Raw genomic sequence first — 23,263 nt, 5'->3', positions numbered from 1 at the left:
GGTGAGCTAGAAGTATAGGTACTATCCAACAGGTATAAATAACCTTCTTCATTCAAGTTTGACCATAGATTGGTAACATTCTCTTTCAAAATCCCCAAATAAGCTGAGGCAAATATTATTGCTTCAAATATACAAACTTGCCAAAAATTCTGTGTTGTACTCCTTAAGTTCAAATATAACTTTGCTCTCCAAAATATACACATGGTTAGTAGTTATGCAAATAAATACTATGCTCAATTAAAATAACTGTATATACCATTACGAAAGCAAATACTACGAATGCTTTAGCTAGACATATTTTGTCTTTTCCTACACATGAATTTAGTTTTCTGATTATTGAAAAGGTTGCCGAAAATAATAGGGGAGGTCCGGTTTCCTTACAACTTGAGGAAAAAGAACTTTTATGGCAACTCAAGTTGAATGCTTCGGCTTTGCCAGGACTGAATGACACTATTTCCATCATGAGTGTTTTGAAATTGAAGGCTTTACGTAGATAGTTTTTATTGTGTTTCTTTAAAAGCTTTTTTAACGCTTTTGTATGTATTGTTTTTTGAGTATTAACTTTGGATTCTCTTTATTTTTGTATATATTAATTATTTTTAAGCATTTGTATTGTCATGATAAAGTTGATGGTTTGACTTATTCAGTTTATTTTGTAGCTGGAGATTTTCTTATATTGAGGTATGTCTTTTATTTTGGTGGATAATGGGGCTCTTATTGTGATTTTTTTCTTTGGATAGGAAATGATGTCATTTCTTATTTGTTTATTTAAATGTTTATTTCCCATGTAATTTTGTCTAAAGAAGTTTATGTATTATATAAATGAAAGTGCTAACTTTCATTTTTTGTGTCCAGTGTGATACTTTTTCTCTTTTATTTTTACTTAGTTTTTGCTTTGAATTTGTTTGTTCATGGTTTCCATGGAGAATTGTATTGCCACTGGTTCACAATCATTATTTGAAACTACAGGTTCACCGCCCAGTAATAATGCTTGTTCATCTAATTTTGAATCTGGTGGTTTTGGGAAGTTTACAGCGTTGATAGGACTATTGACTCAACGCGTTGACTCCTTGGCAAGCCAAGTTGCAGGAGTTTTGCCTCGTGAACTCGGAAGCACTAGTAACGGCTCTCCAAGTGATTTACCATCGCAGCTGGTGGCTGGTACTTCAAGGGTTGCCCTAGGATCGCAGGATCGGGGATTTTCAGCTTCAAATACCTCCAACTCTATTTTATTGCCTTGTTCTGGCATCCAGACTTCTTGTGGAAATGTTGTGAACGTTAATTCGACGTTGAATAACGAACATGACAATCCTGTAAGTACTTTTTCAGTCTTGCCTTGCTTGAATGATTGGCTTAAAGAACCGGCAAGTTTTTTAAATAAGGCTGCACCAGAAACACAAGCAGGGCATTCTTGTGACAATGAGAATACTCTGATTAATAACTTAAAAATATTTGACATTAAGTTATTTAAGCTTAAAAAGCTTCAAATTGAAATTCAGTACCTTACCGAATGTGTGAAAAGGAAGCAAGTCCCGAAAGGACTTCGGCAGTGGCGTTTCCCCACTGGCATAATTTTAAATTCTGCATTCCACAAAGAACTTTTGAACTTATTTGACCAGCAGGGGCTTGAATTCTTTGAATGTTTGATTAAGAACTATCACAAGCAGATAGATTGCTTACAAAATGAGTTGACAGTTTTGGACAATGAGATCAGGTCTGATAAAGACTTTCAAAGGTATAAATTTGATTTCCTTCGTATTTTCTCTAGCATTGATAGTGCTTTGAATAAAATCAGAGAGAATAAAATAAAGAAATTAAATAGAGATTTGCTAGCATATGATAAGGGGCTTGCTTATCCTTTACCTCCTTCCAACCCTGTGGTTAATGTGAACGATAGTTTTAGTGTGGTTATTGATGCCTCTGGGGATGATTTTCATTCTGAACTGGATAATAACATTGCTGACAATAATGGTGTTGTTGCTATTAATAGAAACGTTGCTTCTCCAGTCAGAAGAAGTGAAAGACTGGCTAATAGGAATGGTAACAGTAATTCTAGCTCTAATTCTAACCAACAGCAGGATTTTTAGAATCAGAGGAAAGTGAACAACGCGGGGCAACAACGTGCCCCTCGATTTCAGAATCAAAGGAAAAAGAAATTCCAAAACAGGAAGAAGAGATAACTTCTCTGGTTCTTGGCTCTGACCTTATTGTTGGAATTGCTAATGTAGAAGACTGTGTGACTATTATCACAAATATTACTAAGGACTTTAAAATTTTTAATTATTCTTCATTTAATCCTGACCCATTGCTTGTTGATATTCTTGCAAAAGGTCTTTCCTTTGTTCCTGCTTTCAGGAGTGATATTGCTAGATCTCTGATTGATTTAAAGTTTTTTACTAGGAAACTGAATTTGAATGTGATGCTTGCTAATAATTCCAGCCTCACGAGGGATTTTAAAGTGGCTAGTATTTTTAACCCACCCTTACATCCTTCTATTTCACTGTTTGAAAAAATATGTGAGAATGACTTTAGAAGTTTGTTAAACACATGGCATCCATCTAATTCTTTGGATGAGAATCTTACTAATAGTGAAAAAGATGCTTTAAATAGTTTAAAGTTTGCTAATATCCGAATCTGTAAACCAGATAAGGGGGGTGGATTGGTCTTTATGGATAAAGCTGATTATACCACTGATATGTTAGCTTTATTGGATAGTGCAGCTTATTTGAGGGTTTCCCTCAATAAAATCAATGGGGCTTATCATAAATTTAAGGGTTTTATTAATGACTTACTTATTGAAGGCCGTATAGACATTGATTTATTCAGTTTTCTTACCATAGCACACCCAATTATTCCTACATTATTTGGGCTGGCAAAAGTGCATAAGAACTTGAATAAACCCCCTTTTTGCCCCATTATTGATGGTAGGCAGTCTATCACTTATGGGTGCACCAGATTCGTTGATTGTAAACTAAAAGATTTACTAAAAAATCAGAAACAAATTTGTAAGGATTCTTGGGCTTTTTTGGAAGCTTTAAGTGATTTTCCTTTTGATGGAGATTTCAACTTTTTTACCATCGATGTATGTGACCTTTACACTTGTATACCACAAGACTTAGGATGTGAATGGGTCAGGGATTTTTTGTTAGACCAGAAGATGGATGGAGATCAGATTGATTTGATCATATACTTATTGGAATTAGTATTAGCTAACAATTATTTCCTCTTTGAGTCTGAATTTTATTTACAACAAACGGGTGTAGCCATGGGGTCCCCTTGTGGAGCAACCTTTGCCAATGCAGTAATGGCATTTTGGGAAAGGCAATTTCTGTTTAAAGACCCTGTGTTCCAGGAAAGGGCCGCATGGTACACCCATTATTTGGACAATATTTTTATTCTTTGGAAAGGTGACAGACCTTCTGCAGAATCGTTTATTGAAAGGGTGACTAGTTTTACCAATTTTTTGAATTTTACATGGGATTTTCAAGAAAATGAGATTTCATTTTTGGATGTAAATTTATCTAAGAATTTTGTATTACATTCATTTACATCTAAGATTTTCCGAAAACCCACTTATTCAAATGCATTCCTCCACTTTTCCAGCTGCCACCCCTTTCATCAGAAGAGGGGTGTTGTTAAAGGACAGCTAGTAAGGGCGGCTAGGATGGTAACATTGGAGGAAGATTTCTTGGATGAGTGTAGCCTGTTAAGAAATATGTTTATTAAACAAGGCTACCCTGTTAGTTTATTAGAGGAACTTATTTATGAAGTTTCATCTAAAAGGGCACATGGTTATTTTAAACCAATCCTCAGTTACAAAATTTTACCTGAGGATGGGGGTACTGAGTGCCTTAATGATACTCTAAATTCATCTAATATATTGACTCCTTTAGTACAACAGGTTGGTTATGAAAGCAGGGATTTTGGTAATTTGAGTTTTATCACCACTTTTTCTAAAGATGCACCTTTGTTGAAAGCTATTATTTGTAAGAATTGGTATTTTTTATTAGAAGATAGTGCAATAAGAAAATATGTGGGGGAACAACCCCTTGGTACTTTTAAAAAAGGTAGAAATTTGAAAGCTATTTTTGAAACAGCTAATTATAAATGTCATCGCCCGCATTGCGGGATGTTTAAATGTGGATCCTGTCATTGGTGTAAGTTCATACTAGTAACCAATATGTTTATGATAAATGGTAAAAAATATTATTTATTGGACAAATACAATTGCAATACAAGAGGGGTGGTTTATTTGGCATTGTGTCGAAATTGCCCTTCATTCTATGTTGGCAAGACCGATAGGGCTTTTAAAAACCGAATTTATGAACATTGTTATGCCATTACGAAAGCAAATACTACGAATGCTTTAGCTAGACATATTTTGTCTTTTCCTACACATGAATTTCGTTTTCTGATTATTGAAAAGGTTGCTGAAAATAATAGGGGAGGTCCGGTTTCCTTACAACTTGAGGAAAAAGAACTTTTATGGCAACTCAAGTTGAATGCTTCGGCTTTGCCAGGACTGAATGACACTATTTCCATCATGAGTGTTTTGAAATTGAAGGCTTTACGTAGATAGTTTTTATTGTGTTTCTTTAAAAGTTTTTTAACGCTTTTGTATGTATTGTTTTTTGAGTATTAACTTTGGATTCTCTTTATTTTTGTATATATTAATTATTTTTAAGCATTTGTATTGTCATGATAAATTTGATGGTTTGACTTATTCAGTTTATTTTGTAGTTGGAGATTTTCTTATATTGAGGTATGTCTTTTATTTTGGTGGATAATGGGGCTCTTATTGTGATTTTTTTCTTTGGAAAGGAAATGATGTCATTTCTTATTTGTTTATTTAAATGTTTATTTCCCATGTAATTTTGTCTGAAGAAGTTTATGTATTATATAAACGAAAGCGCTAACTTTCATTTTTTGTGTCCAGTGTGATACTTTTTCTCTTTTATTGTTACTTTATTTTAACTGTATATACCTGTCAGAACCCTACCAACACTAAACAAAAAAGGAAAGGAAAGAGCAAACTAACCTGCTGGTCCACATGCACAAATAAGCAAATCAATAAGCAAAAAAAAATCTCATTAGAATATATTGCAAAGCTAAAGACCCACAAATAAAGACTAATATCAAAAAGTTACCCAAGGTACTATAAAACATTAACAGGAAAGCTAAGGCATCCCATGAACTCAGATTGAAATCAGATTGCAAATCCTTCTATTCTTCTGCCTGGAAGTTACAAAACCACACCCAAGATTGCACTGAGCTCATTCAAAATGTTACTACTTGTTCTGATCCAGTGGATACTGCAAGTATTCTGGCAATCAAATTCAGTGCTAACTCCAATCCAGGGATATCTATACCAAACCAACATATACCTAAAGACCTAAAACACTGCCTATCAAACAAAAGAATACTTGTTAAAAGTACTTTCCAAAAAAAAATATATATATATATATATATATATATATATATATATATATATATATATGTGTGTGTGTGTGTGTGTGTGTATATATATATATATATATATATATATATATATATATATATATATAGATATATGTATATATATATACATATGTATGTATATATATATATATACATATATATATATATATATATATATATATATATATATATATATATATATATATAGATATATGTATATATATATATATGTATATATATATATATATATATATATATATATATATATATATATATATATATGTATATATATATATATATATATATACACACACACACACACACACATATATATATATATATATATATATATGCATACACACACTTATATATATATATATATATATATATATATGTGTGTGTGTGTGTATATATATATATATATATATATATATGTGTGTGTGTGTGTGTGTGTGTGTGTGTTCTCTATGAGTTCTGATAACATACCAAGCTGCCTGTTGCTGGTGGAACCACTTCTATAAATACTCACCCTGAGCTTATCCACTGGTTTTGTCCCTGAGGTTTGGCACACAACAGTTGTGATCCCTCTTTGTGTTGAGAATTACAGAGCCAGCCACCTGATAAGCCTTATCTACAAGGCTATGGAACAGATCATAACTTACCTGATAAACTACAATATAAAATCTTACAAGACTTTAGCCCCAGCAGTTTGACTGTGGTGTGGGTAGATCTTTTCTAATAAATCCGGTAAACTGTTTTGAGAGGGTAACACAAGTCTTTGATAGTAGGCATGCTGTTCCTACAGCATACCTCAAACTTACCAAGGCATTTTGTACCATACCACATGCCAACTTTATTAAAAAGCTAAATGTGCACCTTATTGATCCCTATGTACTTAGATAGATAGCTAATCAGCTGTGGAAAAGAACACATTTAGCTATCTATCTAACTACATAGGGATCAATAAGGAGCACATTTAGCTTTTTTAATAAAGCTAAATGTGATCCTTATTGATCCCTATGTAGTTATATAGATAGCTAATCGGCTGTGGAAAAGAACACATACTATGAGGGTGGCAGACAAGGCCTCAGACAGCATGAAAGTTACCAGTAGGGTAGCACACAGGTTTCCATGCTTGGACCTTTGCTACTCAGTAAATATTTCTCTTATCTCCAAATCAAAAATAAGGAACACTAGTTGACCAAATTTGCCATTGATTGTAAACTGGGTATTTTACTTATATCCCCTTCTGATATACAGAAGTTATGGAAAAAACAAACGCAAACAAACTATGTAGATCCAAAGGCTATGTTCTCATCCTCACAGCAAGAAATGACCAAAAATCCACCAAAACTAAAAGAACTTGTTTTTATTATAAAATAAATAAAAAACATATCTAACACTTTCGTTTAGACAGTGTAAAGTTCATCAGATGTTATAAATTGCAGAAGTTATAAATTGAACTTACACATGTTAGCAGTTGGTGTAATGACAACAGGCTAAAACTAAATGCTGAAAATGCAATATTGTTGCATTTGTCAAACAAACCCATCCATCTAGCTTACAGTATAGAAAACATCCCACTCCAATGTATGAGAGACCTTGGAATATGAGTAGATGACTTCCTCTTCTTTGACCATCATGCTGCAACTGTGGTTAGGAAATCATTCTCTCTAGCACAGCTAAACACAATGGGTGTTTTCTCTAGCTCTGAAGATGTTCTGAGCCCTCTATATGTTCTGCACTAATCAGGCCCATCATAGAATACAATGCATCCTACGGGATGTATCATGCTAATCATATCAAGCAGTTAAAGATACCCAAACGTTCCTGACAAAACTGGTCATGGGACAAAATGATCCAAGGTATCAATAGAGGCTAGAGGCCTTGTCCCTGTATTAAGTGTCCTGCAGAATCCTTTGGGGTCACCTGTGCCTTACCCCCAATAGGTATCTGTCATTACAAGACCTCATATTTCTCCACAAATCAAACAGTCCTGTGAACACGAGAACCAGAAATCTGAACCTGCATCACCAAATAAACAAATCATGGTGGACAGACAGATTTGTCATGTAATGATTACCACTTCCCGGGAACAAACATCCTCTACAGGTCAAGCAATGGGACACACTATCATCCTTTAAGAAACAATTAGACAACTTGGTGGGCATTCATCAATGTACCCAGATATGACTCCCCTTTCACTCTATGAAAAAAAAGACATGAGGTCTAAGGGTGGGTACTGGCATGAAATAAATAGCAACATGACCCAGTTGCCTTGTACAGTTTATGTTTCTATGAACATCCTTTAAAGGTTCAAAAAAAGTACCATTTCCTAGAACATTTAAAACAAACTAACTCAGAAAGTGACATCCTTTTCTTCTTTGCAGGCAAATAAATGGATTTGGTTGAAGGCTAATTGTTAACCCTTGATGCATGCAAGTGTGATTTAGGTTTAGAAATTTCTGTTAATAACATATGTTCTACCAAAACAACTGTTCAGTATACTTATGGTTAGTCTGGAATACCAATTTTCTTAAGAAGTTAATAGGGACTGCCCCTTTTAAATGTAACTACAGCCAAGATTTGACAATTTTGCTTACATTATTTATATGATTTTCAAGCCACAAGTGTCAAAATTGAATTGGAATCAGCCATTTGTGACCTTACTGGCATGTCCATTCTGAATGTACAGTGTGAAAGTTAAATGATTATGCTTTGGTTGAAGCTTCAACCCTATTTAGCACATCCTAAATCAGTTTCTGGTAGTTGTGTGCATCAATATCCTCAAGGTCAATGTACGCTTTTCTTGCATCCCTGTTTAAATCTGAGGACAGTATCTTGGCCTTTCAGCTTGGTGGCCAGATTTATGTAGCCCCAGACATCTGAAATGCTATCAGGTAAACCTCCGTACTGTTTTCCTGTAGGAATTTATTTAGAGGTGTAGTGAATTTTGGGATTACTAGCAAGGCGTTTGGTTGGTTTACATTAAAGTTTATTTACAATGCTGTTGATGGATGGACAGTGGATATCTGTTCCTGAGACCAAGCAAGTGTTGGCCATTGCTTTGTTGAAGACAGAACAGGTGTTGATCAGTGGCTGAATTTATTTCCAGAACAATTGTTTAAAGAGCTGTAGTAGAGTTCACTAAAGTCTTATTAGAGTTAACCAAATCCTCAGTTATTTTTGCCTTTGGAATGAATATTTTAATGACAATTCCAGTGCATGCAGTTTTTTTTTCTTCCCAGAAAAGTGCACCAACATAAAATGAGTTCTTAATGCAACTCTTGTCACTGCCAAAAGGATCCCTGTTGTCAGAGAAAATTGCTGTATGGGTGTAAGGGTTTTAACCTTCTCATATAGTTTACCACACAAGTTAAGAGAAACTAATATTCTAAGTCAGTTTAGCAATCAGCAATTATGAAGCACTGCAATCAAGAAGGCTGCATTCCTTTTTAGTGGGTAGAGAAACAACACAGGCAGAGAAGAAGCCATCAAAAAGTTTGGACTGCAAACTTCACATCTTGTAACAAAACTATATTTCTGCCCACTGCAACCACCAATATAATAACTTTGTAATGTTTGCATTAATAAACACAGTCTCTGCAATGTTTACATTAAAGTTTATTTACAATGCAGGTTTAAAATAATTTCTTGCAAAAATTTGGAAATGAAGTCTGGTTACAATTATTCTTTCCAGCATTCATGTCAGTTCAGCTTCTCTCCAATAAAAAGTAATAAATGAATGAAAGAAAAAAAATAAAGAAATAAATAAAGAAAGAGTCCTTAAAGGTACTTTCAGCACACCTTTTCAAACAAGCAGGGGTGGTTGTATTAGCTTTACAGGTCATTTCACTTCACAGAATAAAAGCTCCTATTCAAATTTCAGGAATGCCTTCCAGACTGAAATCACCTTTCTTCTGTATCTCCCTTTAGATTCATCTTCATAACATTCTCGCTATACCCAGAGGTTAGGAATTTGATTTCCTTGATATACAGTGGGCTTCATATATCTCAAGAGGTAACTTCTCCCCATCAGTTGTCGTGGTAAGCCTCTCTTTGGCTTGACTGCCTGCCTGCACTTCTCATGATATCTGCAGTTCCCTTCCTAGACATAGTCTTTAATACCACTGCATAGAGGTTGTGTTTCTCAGGCTCAGCTATCATTGTGGCATAGCATATAATATATACAATGTATTTAAAAGTGAGATTACCTATAAGGTTGACAGCAAGAGCTTTTATTTTTATCACGTATAGATCCTCTGATGTAACAAATGCAAAGCTGTACTGACATTATACACAATAAAAAAAAATGCTTAAAACTGAGACTCGGCTGGTGAAAGACAATTGTTTAACTTACCAGAAGTCCAGGGTTGGGAAAGGGTCTCACACAGTTGTTCATGACTATGCAGAGCTGCAGTAATAATGTTACACCCAGTGAAGCAGATAGTAGAAATATCTCTACCATTGCAAATGTAGTAGTACTGTTGCTTTCTATAAATATATATATATATATATATATATATATATATATATATTTATATATTTGTGTGTGTGTATATATATATATATATATATATATATATGTGTGTGTGTGTGTGTGTGTGTTGTGAGAGAGAGAGAGAGAGAGAATGGGGACATAAAAAGCAGATAATGTGAATGGGAACAATTACAATTGATTAATGCTACTTTTGTCTTCTTTTCATGGACTACTATATCTGGTTTTCTTGCATCTAATTTTTTTAACTGATGGTAATTTGTGATCCCATGTGATATAAACTTCATCATTTTCTACAATGCTTTGTGAGTCATGTTGCCAATCCTTCTCATCTACTTCAGTATTATAATGTTTGCACAGTCCCCAGTGCAACAGTCTTGCCACATTATTATGCATTTCATTATACAGCCCTTCTGTTTTATCACACCCAGCAACAAGATGAGTAACTGTTCCAATTCTGTTTTATAAAACCTGTACTTGTCTGTTTCTCAGACATGTTCAATGGACTTTGTAAACTAACATGTATGTAGTCTACTATCCTGGGACACCAATATTAATCTTTCATCTTTTGGATTAAAGTCACCTCTCCTTAACCCCTCCTACATCAGATCCTGATAAGCATGAGGTTGTTACAAGAGTTTTCTAAACTTGCAACTATATTTATGCATTTTCCACATTTCGTGCCTTCTCATCTGATCCTTCACCTTATATTCTTTCTTTTGATTTTGGCACATTCAGTTGCTGCCTGATTTTTGACCTGGTTTGAATTCCATTCCTACTTGACACAGCTATGCTTCTATTAAACTAAGCAGCGAAGTCATTGTAGACTTGGTCTCCTCAAATTTTAAAACTTTCACTATGTTTTAATCTGGTGAACTCAGCAGATATGTATGCAGTCCTATTTTTGCAGATCTATACATGTAATAAATTTTGAGAGACCCATACCTCCTTCAGAAGGGGAAATATATAATTTTGGCATACAATGATTTTTATAAATCATTTGATAAGCATGAAGCATATTTTTCTTGTTTTCCTGTCCAAATGATCCAATACCTTTTGGGGGCAGTTAATCACCCCAAACTGGAAGTTAGAGTATGAACAGCAAATATTATAGATTGGACTTTGTTCTTAGATGTCAGTGCTATTTTCAGTATTAATTATAGTCTCCTAAATATCCATTACTAAGATTTATTTGCATTTTGTTACCCTTTTGTTCTATTGCCATGATTGAGTTTTCTTCTAAATGACTATAATCTCTGTCAGCATCAATTCTAGTGTATAGTTTATACATAGTCAGAAGGCAAGTCATTGGTCTAAACTAAAGTTTTTAGGATGTCTTGCAGTTTCACACTTAAGGAGGAGTACTGTTTTTCCTGTTGTTAACCAGGTTAGCATCTGTTTGGAATGCATATTAGTACTTACTCTGGGCAAAATCTTCATGTAAAGATGTTAATCATTTTAGCTATAAGTGAGGTACTGCATCTTGGCCTGGGGTTTTCCAGTTAGGAACTTTTCTTAATTTTGTTTCAATTTCTATGGTTGTTACTTCATCCTATTTCATATCTGGTGCATTTGAACTTCTTACTCTCTCTTTTAGCAGCTTTATTACATTCTACAGTTGACACTGCGGTGGTGGTGCTGCGGTAGCATTGTCGCCTCACAGTTAGACATTGCCCGTTCGATTCTCAGTTAGAGCGTCTTCTGTGTGGCGACATGCATGAATGGGCATTACTTCGTTGAAGGTTGTGCGTTAGGCCTGGCAAGCCAGCACGTAAAACTCTACTGCCAATCATTAGCGGACCGGAGTTCCGCTGTGGCGACCCCTAACCGGGAAAAGCCGAAAGACACAAACATTACATTCTACAGTTTCTTCATAGACATTTCTCTGAAATGTTTCTGTTTCTTCTTTTTTTGGTGGTGTTTCTATTCTTTTTGTCTTATTTTGCAATTCTCTATAATACTTTTTGCGTCATCAACTAATTTACTCATTTTGTACTTTTCTTGTATATTTTTCTGCATATCTTAGTTTTTCTACCTGTGCTGACATCTTTAGTTTATTATTTGCATGATGTATGATAAATCAAACCAAGATGAAACTTCATGTGGCGGATGTGAAGTTCACTCCTTGAAATATGTCATGCACCTAGTTCTCTAATAAAATTTGAACTTTAAAATGCATACATGTTTCAATAAAGGATATTCCATTTTTAACTCAGCTATGGACTACCTTATTTTATATTATCTTATCTTACATTATTATTTTGTAGTATGTGTTTTAAAGTTCAAATTTTATTAGTGAACTATGTGCATAACATATTTCAAGGAGTAAACTTCATACCCTCCACACTGCAAAGTTTTTGCTTGGTTTGTTTTTGACCCATATAGGCTACATACTGGGTTTTCTGAGACTTTGAGGGATACCACAGATTTTTCTTTTTGCAGCATATGCTAGATCCTGATGTATTCTGATACTGCATGTTCTTTCTATCACGTCTGTCTTTCTGAGTATACTTGTTGATCTGCCCCCTCTTCTGTACTCTTTGGACAGTGACACATCTTGTTTTAATTGCTTTATAGTTTTCTCTATTCTATACTTCCATGATGGCATTTGATTTCTCCCCTTCCTTTTCCTTACTGGCCTGTGTTTTTGTGGTAAGCCTTTGCTATTAATTTAGCTGCACAGTAATATATATCTTATTTACTTCTGTTATATCACATGAATTTCTATTAATGGTGTTGATTACTGTATTCATTTGTTTTATCAAACTTCTAATATTTTGGGTCTTACTGACTTTGTGTAATCTATTCCTTTCATGGATCTTAATATGGCTATCTATCTCTATTAAATCAAGCAACTCTTCCCTTAGATCATTTTCTTCTAATCTAAGGGCATATTCTTTGTTCTCCATTTCCTGCGGGCATTCTACAGAAAGTTACACAACATATTCCTGACATATTCTCTTGAGCTTCATCCTGTGTCCTCTGTTGTCGTTTTTATGTAAACTCACAGGCATATCACTTCACAACATTGACTGCATCAGAATTGCCACGGGTTCCTGTTTCTTCCCTTGCTGTACAACTCCAACTGTACTTTTGTACTGTTTTCCTACTAAAAGCTCCAAAGTATCTTTATATGGCAACTGATAAGATGCTTCCTGCTCCACTGGTTTCTCCTTAGTTTGTGACTCATTGTTCTATCATGCTGTGATGTTAGCAGAGTTAAATCTTCTACATTAAATCCTTAACTTTGCAGGTCATCCATAAGTTCAGTTTCTAGTTCTTTAACTTATCTATTACTAATCCTCTTTTCTATTGTCCCCCTTTGTTTTCTTATTTTTTGTATTGTAAAATTTTCCATATCATGATGCTTTTCCCTGTATTTCTCTTCAAATATCTTTGCTGCTGCTTTTTGCATTGATTGGTTTTGCGTTCTTTTTTTGCATAAATATTGTACCATATTAAATCTCTTTTTCTTTCCCATGTCCACATTTCTTCTTCAAACATCTCCTGCTCCTCCTTAATTGAGGGACTCATTGTTCCATCATGCTATGACATAACCTGTGTTAGACTTTCTACATTAAATCCTTCAATTTTCAGGTATTCCATACCTTCAGTTTATTTTTGTTTAACTTCTACTTTACTAATCTTCTGTTCCACATTCCCCCTTTGTGTGACCAAACCCATGTGGTTAGAGTTGCGGGTGTCACTTCTGAAAGCAAAAATATTACCAGTGGCATATCAGAAAGCTCAGTGTTGAGCCTTTTCTTATACGGCATCCATTTCTTAGACATTCAGTTTAATACTTCTGGCCTGTGGTTATCTAATCTTGTAGAGGATTGTTAAGTGGGTATTTTATTCAATTTTCCACTGACTCTCAATTGCTCCAAGATGGATTAGACCATGTTAATAATTGCTAGAAGGACAACTGTCTTGAACAAAATGTTAAAAGATGTATAATAGTTCATTTTGGTTAACAAAACATTTTTGCACTTCATGCAGATGATGCAGGTGATACTCATCTCAAATCAGACAAGTTTCATGGACTCAGGTAACATACCTAGAAGACTCCTATAGAAAGTCAAAGAAACTCTAATTAGATCAATCATGTAAACAAAAAGTTAGTTTATGGTTGTGTCTTTGATCTATGGCAATAAATTCTAGTGGTACCAGTTTGGGGGGGGGGGCATATCAGATCCAAGCAGATTTCGATGAATCGAACCAGTACTCTTGGTAAAATTATGGAAAGGGCTATAATGAAACATCCAAAATAATGGAGAGGATATGGAACTGTGTTTATTTGCTAAGAGAAAATCCTTTTTTTTAATCTCATAGCATTCTTTGAAAACTAACAGTAGAATTTGATGAAGGACTAATAGTACATAGTGCTTATCTTGACCTTGCTAGAGCATCTGATACTAGTACCTATATACTGGAATAGCTGACAAATCAAATGGTTTAAATGTCAGTTCATACATAGTATAATGGTTAAAGCACTTGTTAAACAATGAGGTGCAACAAGATAGGCTATGGAGGTTACTTGCCCATCATGACTGGGGTTACAAGTGCTGTCTCACATGTCTTTCTAGTGGGGCCATTTGTTTGTTTTCTGATATTTAGTCTCAAATATAAAAGGAAAAGGCTCTGTAAAACCAAAAAGACCGAATATCATAAATTTTGTAACATAATTAGTGTCATAAAATGCATCAACTTCTACATCATTTTTTACTGAAAAAACATAGTTAATTTAATTCAGCATTAAAATGTTTAAAACGTAAATAAAAACATCAATTCCAATTAAATGAACTGAACAAAATAGAAAACACCAAAAAAAGTGATATTTCACCTACAAATGCCAGCATTTTCTTCTGCCAAGCTTTGTTCGATATTTTGAAAGTTCAGTCATGTGAAATTTCAAAGAAAGAAATGTAACCCTTTACAATATAATGACCTAGACTTTACTGGCAAAAAATGTTGCATCATGAGACTTAGCAAAAACAATATAACTTATGATTACAAAATAAGTAGTCGGAAAAGACGCCATTAAACATCTTTGGCAATAGTGAACAACTATGTAAACTTCGACCAGTGTATACATACCAAACTCTTCTTCTGGCTTTTCCCGGTTAGGGGTCGCCACAGCGGATCATCTGTCTGCTCATGATTGGCAGTGGAGTTTTACAGTGTTGAGTTGCCAGCCCGGCACCCAACCTTCCAAAGAAGGCACATACACACACAATTTACAGTGTCCAATCCATCTACAGCATGTCTTTGGATGTGGGAGGAAACCAGAGCACCCGGAGGAAACCCACACGACCACAGGGAGGACATACAGACTCTGCACAGAAGGCACCCCAGCCAAGGATTGAACCGGTGAACCTCTTGCTGTGAGGTGGCAATGCTATCCGCTGCACCACTGCAGCTGCCCTGAACCAGAAATAACAGTCCTGTTGCTAAATCACCCTTCCTCATACCTCATACAGGTACAAGCAGCTTTGCTCTCTAGGGTAGTCAGAATGGATGCTGAGGCTAGTAGTCAGAGCAGAGATCTTACAACAAAAGGCAAAAGACTACATCTCAGAAAACTAGCCACAAGTGTTCACTAGCAAGGATGTTTCCACTATTTTTTCCTTTCCTGACAGGGAACTCTTACAAAAGCCCAGACTGAGTGCAAAGTTTGGTTTAACATCTCCCAGAGTTACTTTTTGATATGATATGTAATCAGCATGACCTGACTATGTAGAAACACATACTTCCCTTTCACTGCCTTCCAATTTACACAGGTTTGTTGAAGATACATACACATGCTGCTGTAGCTCCTTCCAGAGATGATGATGACATTGGCCTTAATTCTAGTTTTTCAAGGTGGCTTCACTACTCATTGTCTGCTGTCTTGGCAACATTTCTAGCTTATCAGTATGACCCCACTGTAAATATCTTCCTATGTGAAAAATGGTAAAGATATCTTTCTATCTAAAACAAATGATTCATATCATCCTGCACTGAGGAATACAGACTCATGTCTATCCTACCACCGCTTTGAAAAATCCTACAAATTATTGTTAAAGTTCATCTTCTGGAATGTAGCCCTTCGTATGATCTCTCTGTCTGAAGCAATGCAATTTCAGGACTTTATACTGCTACTGTTCTTACCTGTATTGTGAATGCAGATTTTGTCTATATGGAATAAGTTTGGTGGTACAAAGGTATAAAGCCCTAAATGCCTCAAGGCAACCCATGTTTGATTAGAAGCCTAGGCACTGAAGAACCCATGGGAGGAAGATGAGTGGAGAGCTCTGGCTCAGTCCAACTGACACTGATGCAATGACATCTGAGGTAAGACATATTCAAAGGAATTACTGAAAGTGAAGTCAGGCGTAATACGACACCAAGCTTGACAAAATGTTTTTTTTTTAATAGACAACAGTGCAAAGTTGTTGAGGAAAAAAATGAGATGTTATAAGACTAGATAGAAACCAGAAGAATGGAGCATGCTCAGTTTTTCAGATATTCTGGCATATCTCTCAATTGTCCAGATTTTCACAGAATGTCCAGATTTTTGCCTCAGATTATCAGTTCGTTCCTCATAAAATTTATGATTTTCTGGCAAATCACTGTAATGATCTGAGGAATGAAGCCACTAAATAATAACATACATTTGAGTTTCAGACTTCATATCCTTTAGAAAATGCATTTTAACACAAACCCTGTTATTCTAGCTACCTTCTCAGTTTATAAGAGCAATATTTAAAATCTGGCCCTAGTTATGACCTTTTGTCCCGCATTATGTCAGGCTTTGTTCAGATTTATTGGGCTAAGAGGTTAAGAGGTATGCATCCTGGTGTTTTTTTATTGTCCACCTATCCTGAAAGATATTTGCAAATTACCTTCTCAAAGCCTATATATAACCCCAAGAAATTAACTCTTCCTAGCAAAAAATGATGAGCTTATATTTAATGACATTAACTTCTAAGTAAAGATACAGCTCAACTTCTTTGATCAAGAATTCTGGACAAAGACAAAAGTAATGTGGGAGGGGGCTCAAAATCAGAGAAGAATTTTAAATATTAATGTACTTTGCTTGAAAAGTTAATAGAATTACAGGTTTTACATCAACATTTTGTGAACACTATGAATCATGAAACTCTAATAACTGATATCTTTGAGTGACTGTAATCCTTACTGATGTACCAGAAAATCAAACACTTTAAGGGGACATGGCAAACGTACGAGGTAACACCATGGATGTTCTGAGAAATCCGGGATAACTGAGCAGCAGTATGGAGTAAAGTCAGGCCACAAGTAAATATGAGCACTGCATTTAATTCCCCAAGCTTTCAAAAAGCCTTCAGATAGCCAAAAAGAATACCAACTCCAGATATTGTTAAAGTAAACAGGTAATCCAGAAAGCAAGAGTAAGGTCTGGCATCCCACCTGTGACCCAGACAGGACTAACGAGAAGCAAAATACAAAGGATTAGTCCAGCTAAAATCACTGTAGCTAGCAGATTTAGGAGACTTTCTCTCTCATAGCCTTCTTGTTGAAATTTCAAGTAGTTCATTCAGTTAAGTAGGTAGATGGACGAGTATTCCTGTTATTTTCCATGCAACCATCCTCAACCCCGATACCTACTTAACTGCTAGCTAAAGTGATTTTATCTGATATTGTAAAAGTAAACAGATTTCACAGAGCTAATGAATCAATATTTTCGAGAAACGCAAAACTGCCTTTTTATATCACGAATGTCATCCATTATAACACATCGAAAATGTGTCCTGCTGAAGGACAAGACAACGGGACACCGACCTAGAGCTTAGCTAAGGCGAGTTGAGAAGAAATCGAAACCTTAAAGTAATGAATTTTTGTCAGCCTTTAAAAAGATCTTAAATCCGTAAACAAACAAGGCATCTGTACCAAGTACTGCGGTTCTGTTTTCTGGCATCCAGAATTGCCCAACACCGTTTACCGGCAACACTGAATGCATCCAAAACATTCACTGCTGACCGTTCACCGCAACGGCTTTCTCACCGAGCCGATTACTGCGGTTGAAAACAGCAAAACATAATCGCGATTCACTTGTAAAACTCTCTTAATACTTTGACTTAAACGGTTCTTTTGAAATTTAGAATACATTAAGTTTAAAGTAATCTACAGTCCTCCTTCGGGTGTGATTGTGAAGACAGAAACTCTCTTCTCTTGCTCAGTTTACCGGAAACAAAACTTTTTTTCTCTCACTCTCTCGCGGACTAAACTTGTTCCTAGTTGCTTGTCGCTGAAAAGAGGAAAGAGATACTGGTCTCAGAGGCGAATACTGGAGATATATAAAGCTAGTTCCTCATTTTTCACAAACACGTCATGTTGTAGAAAAGAATCTGGCTGGGGGAAAAAAGTAGAACAGCGATTTTGTTTTATAGACTAACTCACTGTTAAAGCGAACCCGTCAAGAAATAGCGGATCATCAGACAGCTTATCATGGAAGATGTAAGTATATAATGCTGCCATATCGACTCAATTAACGCTTGCTCTAGTTCTAATACCATATCCCACCACACCCGTCCGCACTCATTGCTTTGCTCTGAATCTGCCTCGTACACATTTTGTAGAAGTCATCAAGCTTCGTTGTTGGAGATCGTTTTCTAGGATGTTTTGACAGGGCAGGGCACACAAGTTGTTATCGTGCACTGGCAGTCCTAAGCGGAGATGGAAACATGTCATAAGCATGGTGATGTGTGAGAAGTCCAAGGTGCACTTTTGAACTCACTTTTTCGGGGAAGGGCGCATTTTTTGTCATCTAGTATGGATGTTTGTGTGCAGCAGCCACTCTTTTTATGGATAAGCCTGCTGTGATCAAACGCACTGATCCCGGTTTACAATAATCGATCTGACGATCTGAAGCTTATTGGGCTTTTCATGAGGATTCATGAAATGAGCTACCTCCAAAATCGTTTATAAACATGTTTTTTTTTTTTTTTTGGGGGGGGGGGGGGGTAGTGATTCTGAGTTTGTATCCCTGAGAATATATGTAGCCTCTGCCTTAGGAATCCGATTGTTTCTTCTTGCAAGTGGGGCACCTGTTGCCATGGCTGCTTAGCTGGTAAGGAACAATAGATGTCTTTTAAAGAAAGGCAGTATTTGTTAAAGATGCCTTAAAGAATATTTGGCAAGTGCAGTTGCTGTAATGAATGTTTGGTATATATTTATTTTCTCTGTATTCTGTAGTAAAATAGCTATGAATTTAGTAGCACCGGTTTTGAACTTCATTTGCTATGACTAGACAGCCAGGCCTATTTATGTCACTCACAGTCATTGGCTGTGATGACATTTATAGTTGGGAAAGCACAACAGTTTATTTATGTAATTACTTCTGAATGAAAAAGTAATAAAATTGGGGCCAGATTAACATAAAACGTGCAGAGAATACTACAGGTGTCTGGGTATGGCAGCAGCATGTTTGATTGCTGTGTTCCTCCAGCGCACCTTGTTGCATTTAGTCTAAATGTTTGACATGTACTGCTACTAGTTTTTTTTTTTTTTTTTTTTTGTATGTGGAGTGCCTATCACATATTTAACACAACTTATCATGAAAGTTGGAAATGGTAAAAAGTACACACATATATAGATTTATATATTCCTATTTTTATCTATGTATAGCTATTTACACATACATACACACAATAACATAAACTCCTTGGTATAGAAATTATTGTTGCTTACAGACATATTTACATATTTTTTAACTGAGGTTAAAATTACCTGAACCTTGTCACAGGATTGTAGGACTTCAATGAATCAAGCCTTCTGTCACCTTTGAAATGGTGACGTTATGTGTTAAGCATGTTCTGCGGTAGGTGCATGCAGATGCAGTCTAGTTTCTACATAGTGAGGTTAAGCTGCTATTTTAAAGAGGCATTTAGGCTAGGAAAAAAAACTACAGTTAATTAAACATGCTCATGAAATTACAATGACTGCACCTCTGAGAGCAGCATTGCACTAACCACTGAAAAAGCAGGCCATTATTTAATAAAAAAGGCAGAATTGTCTGTAGATTGATTGTTTAATTGATGGCTGCATTTAAAGATGTTCTTTTGGAATTGTGTTTGCTCATTGAAGGCATTCCTGCCGAGGTGCTAGAGGTGAATAAATCTATTACCTTGGATGTGTGGTGGGTCATTTTATTTTATGGAATTGTCTGTAGAGTTGAACTAATGACAGCAACACCTGAAAAATGAGTAACTAAAAGTGTAATACTTACATGTGTAATAATATACACTGCATTTATTCTACATTCAGATAGTGCATGGACTAGATGATACCAAAAAAATGCAGTGTATCACTTATCTAATTCATTTGATAATATATACTGCATTTGTACTACATTATTTATACACATGGAGCATGGGTCAGATGATTGCAATAGAAATACAGTTTACTGTATTGTGGTTAGCATTCAGTGGCAGTCCTTATTGACGTGTTGTGTCTGCACATACAGCCAGAAATTCACATACCTGAACACTTGCCAATCTATTTAGATAAAATCAGTCATGGCAGACCTAAGCAATCTTCTTCTTACTTTGCAATTCATATAGTTCTACTTAGATAAAAGCAGTCAAGGCAGACCAAAGCTATGTTCTTCTTACCTGGCAATTCATAGATTATCTATGTCATTGTCACTAAACTCATCCCCCTGATACCATCCACCCTATCCTACTTCACCCTCCATCTTCCTAGCCTACTAAAATGAGTACCTCTCAACCTAAACTTCTTACCCATTTATGCTTCATTCAATAAAACTTAAATCCTCTCATATAATATTAGATGTCTGGTCTCCCTGACACTTATCTCACATCCATACACTGCATTTCTTAATCTCCTTGAACACATAACTGTGAATGTTTCTCTCATTTTCAATTTCTGTACAGTGTATTGTAAACCTATGTTATTTACTTGTTATTAATATCTACCTTGTATTATATTTTTCTAATGGATTGTAGAATTGTTTAACTAACTATTTTTCTTTTATTAATGGTTTTATATAATGTGTAAATGACTATTTTATGGAGCTTTTCTCCTTGGGCCTCCACTGTAAAAGGGCTACTCAGCTCAGTTGGAAATACCTGGTTAACAAATGTAAAATAAAATAAATAAAGTCTTGGACCATACTTTTATCAAAATCCATTTAGTATGCTTACTTGGCTGTCTTTAAGTATTTAAGTATGAAGACATCTGGCGTCTTCTTTCCCTCTGATACTTTTTTATTTAGAAACACAGGCATAAGATTATTTTATGGTAGAAAGAAACATTTTGTTGGCTTAGCCAATATGCCGCGGTGCTTTTTCCATATTTTGTAAGATGCTTTATAATTATCTACTGTTTTACTTTTGTTTAGAGGTGTCTAACATATAGAAGCACCAATTTTCCCATTTTTGCCAGTAGCATATTAAGTATCTTGTTTTTCCCCCAGAGGTAGCCATGCATGCACGCATCTGATGAAGTAAAAAAAAAAAACTTTTATAGTCTGTCTTGGTTTTCTGTGTTATCAAATCTATCTTTAATGGAAATATTAACTATTGTGATTAAATATGTGATGTTATTTTTGTTTATTTACTTTTAGCTGTTGACTGGAAATATTTTGTTGGCATAACCCATTTTCAGAGGAGGCTTGGGAGAAAAGCACAGTATACCTAGTGGTCTTTATCATGTTGCATTTTACTGTATTTTGTTTGCAGGTATATAAACTAAAATCCCATAGCCTTCCACTATAGGCCATCTGACATACTTTCTAATTACAGTTAATTCCCATCTGATTCTAATATCAATTCATGTTTGAGTCTTTTTCCTATAACCACCAGTGTATTCCCCATACTGTGTCAAAAGTAGTTCAGTACTAATATTATAATATCAAAGTTTGGTTTAACTTTTTGTAATTTAATGTGAATTTATTCAGAAAGTTTCAAAGCATACTTCTCAACTTTTGTGGTAGGTATTCTGGATAAAGCCAAACATAATGGAAGGACAAAGGCCCAAAAATCAGGGAAATTTTTAAAACGCTGCTCTAATTCTAATAAAAAATCAATAGAGAAGCAGGTTTTGCATCAACATAAATAAGTATGAAATGCTAATGACTGGCATTATTAATGGACTGTGATCCTCAGTGATTACCAGAATGTCAAAAAGTTTATGTGTGACAGGGCAAAAATATGGCAAATTTGGAGACATTCTGCAAAATCGGGGGCAAGTTGAGAGGTATGTTTCAAAGTAGCAGCTGCTGCTTTAAACTGAAATCAGAGGCAAAACAAAACAAAAAAACAGGAATTTATGTACTTTATCTCTCTCGTTTAGGATTACTTCAATGTTAAGCTCATCAACAAAAAGCAAAGTTGATTCATACACTGTTCTTTAATTCTGACATTCCATTGTACAGGAATATTGTATATCAGAAGCATAAAATCCTTAAATGTGAGCCCCACAGCTAAAGAAAAATAAACTGTAAAATGAAAATAAAAACAAATGTTGAAAGTTGCTGTATTACTATTAAGGCATTTTTTTGTTTTGCTGGGGAGCTGCCCCTTTGCATCTGCCACATGGAGGGCTATACCTTCCCTTCCCTACAGTTTATATACACAAGCTCTGTGATCATTATACCTCAAAGCAGTGGGAGTACTTGAGTACTTTGTGGTAACACATCCTCTGACATACATACATACATATATATATATATATATATATATATATATATATATATAAAAATTTTTTGCCACTGTTCATGTTAACAGTCTTGCTGTTTTTGAGGATTGCAATTATCTTCCTCAGAATTTCAAGAGGAGCCATGCAAGGTCTTAATTCTCAGTTATTTATTTATTTGTTTATATTTATTTTATTTTACATTTGTTTGATGGGTAGTGTCTGACTGGGCTAGAAGTCCATTCTCAGGAGAGACCCAGGAAGAAAAGCTCCATAATACACTAATTGAATGAAGCAGAATAACATGATTGAGAATATACATACTGTTATATGACTAGGAAACATAAATGCTAAGAGTAAAAAAAATAACAAAAAAAGGATAAACATTATAGATTTACATTTTAACAAATTCAGAATGTAGTCCTGACATGAGTTGTATGGTGGTATCATAGCTATAAGAAAATGTGTAAGGAAACTCCATTGGTGTTATGTAAAGTAGGAAAGTACAGGTTGAAGAAATGCATGATTAACATAGTCACAAGTAGTGCGAGAAAGAAGCTAATACAGTAGAGAAAAGGAAGCAAGTACATTCGGTATTTACATTTATTACAAATTCAATATGTTGTCATA

At 35.1% G+C, this 23,263-nt stretch overlaps 1 protein-coding gene across 1 annotated transcript in view; it reads left to right on the top strand.

Moving 5' to 3' along the window:
* Positions 1-17,915: 17,915 nt before the first annotated feature.
* The window catches only part of PLEKHO2 (pleckstrin homology domain containing O2), a 1,330,687-nt gene continuing 1,325,339 nt past the window's right edge, over positions 17,916-23,263 (top strand). Inside the window, exon 1 of the mRNA XM_044078679.1 lies at positions 17,916-18,433. Within this exon, the coding sequence (XP_043934614.1) occupies positions 18,425-18,433 (9 nt within the window). The 5' untranslated portion in view covers positions 17,916-18,424. The remainder of the gene's footprint in view (positions 18,434-23,263) is intronic.

This window comes from Protopterus annectens, chromosome 7.part1, assembly GCF_019279795.1.
Source record: "Protopterus annectens isolate FY-2018-M chromosome 7.part1, PAN1.0, whole genome shotgun sequence".
NCBI lineage: Eukaryota > Metazoa > Chordata > Ceratodontiformes > Protopteridae > Protopterus > Protopterus annectens.
This window is presented reverse-complemented; position numbering and strand designations above follow the sequence as displayed.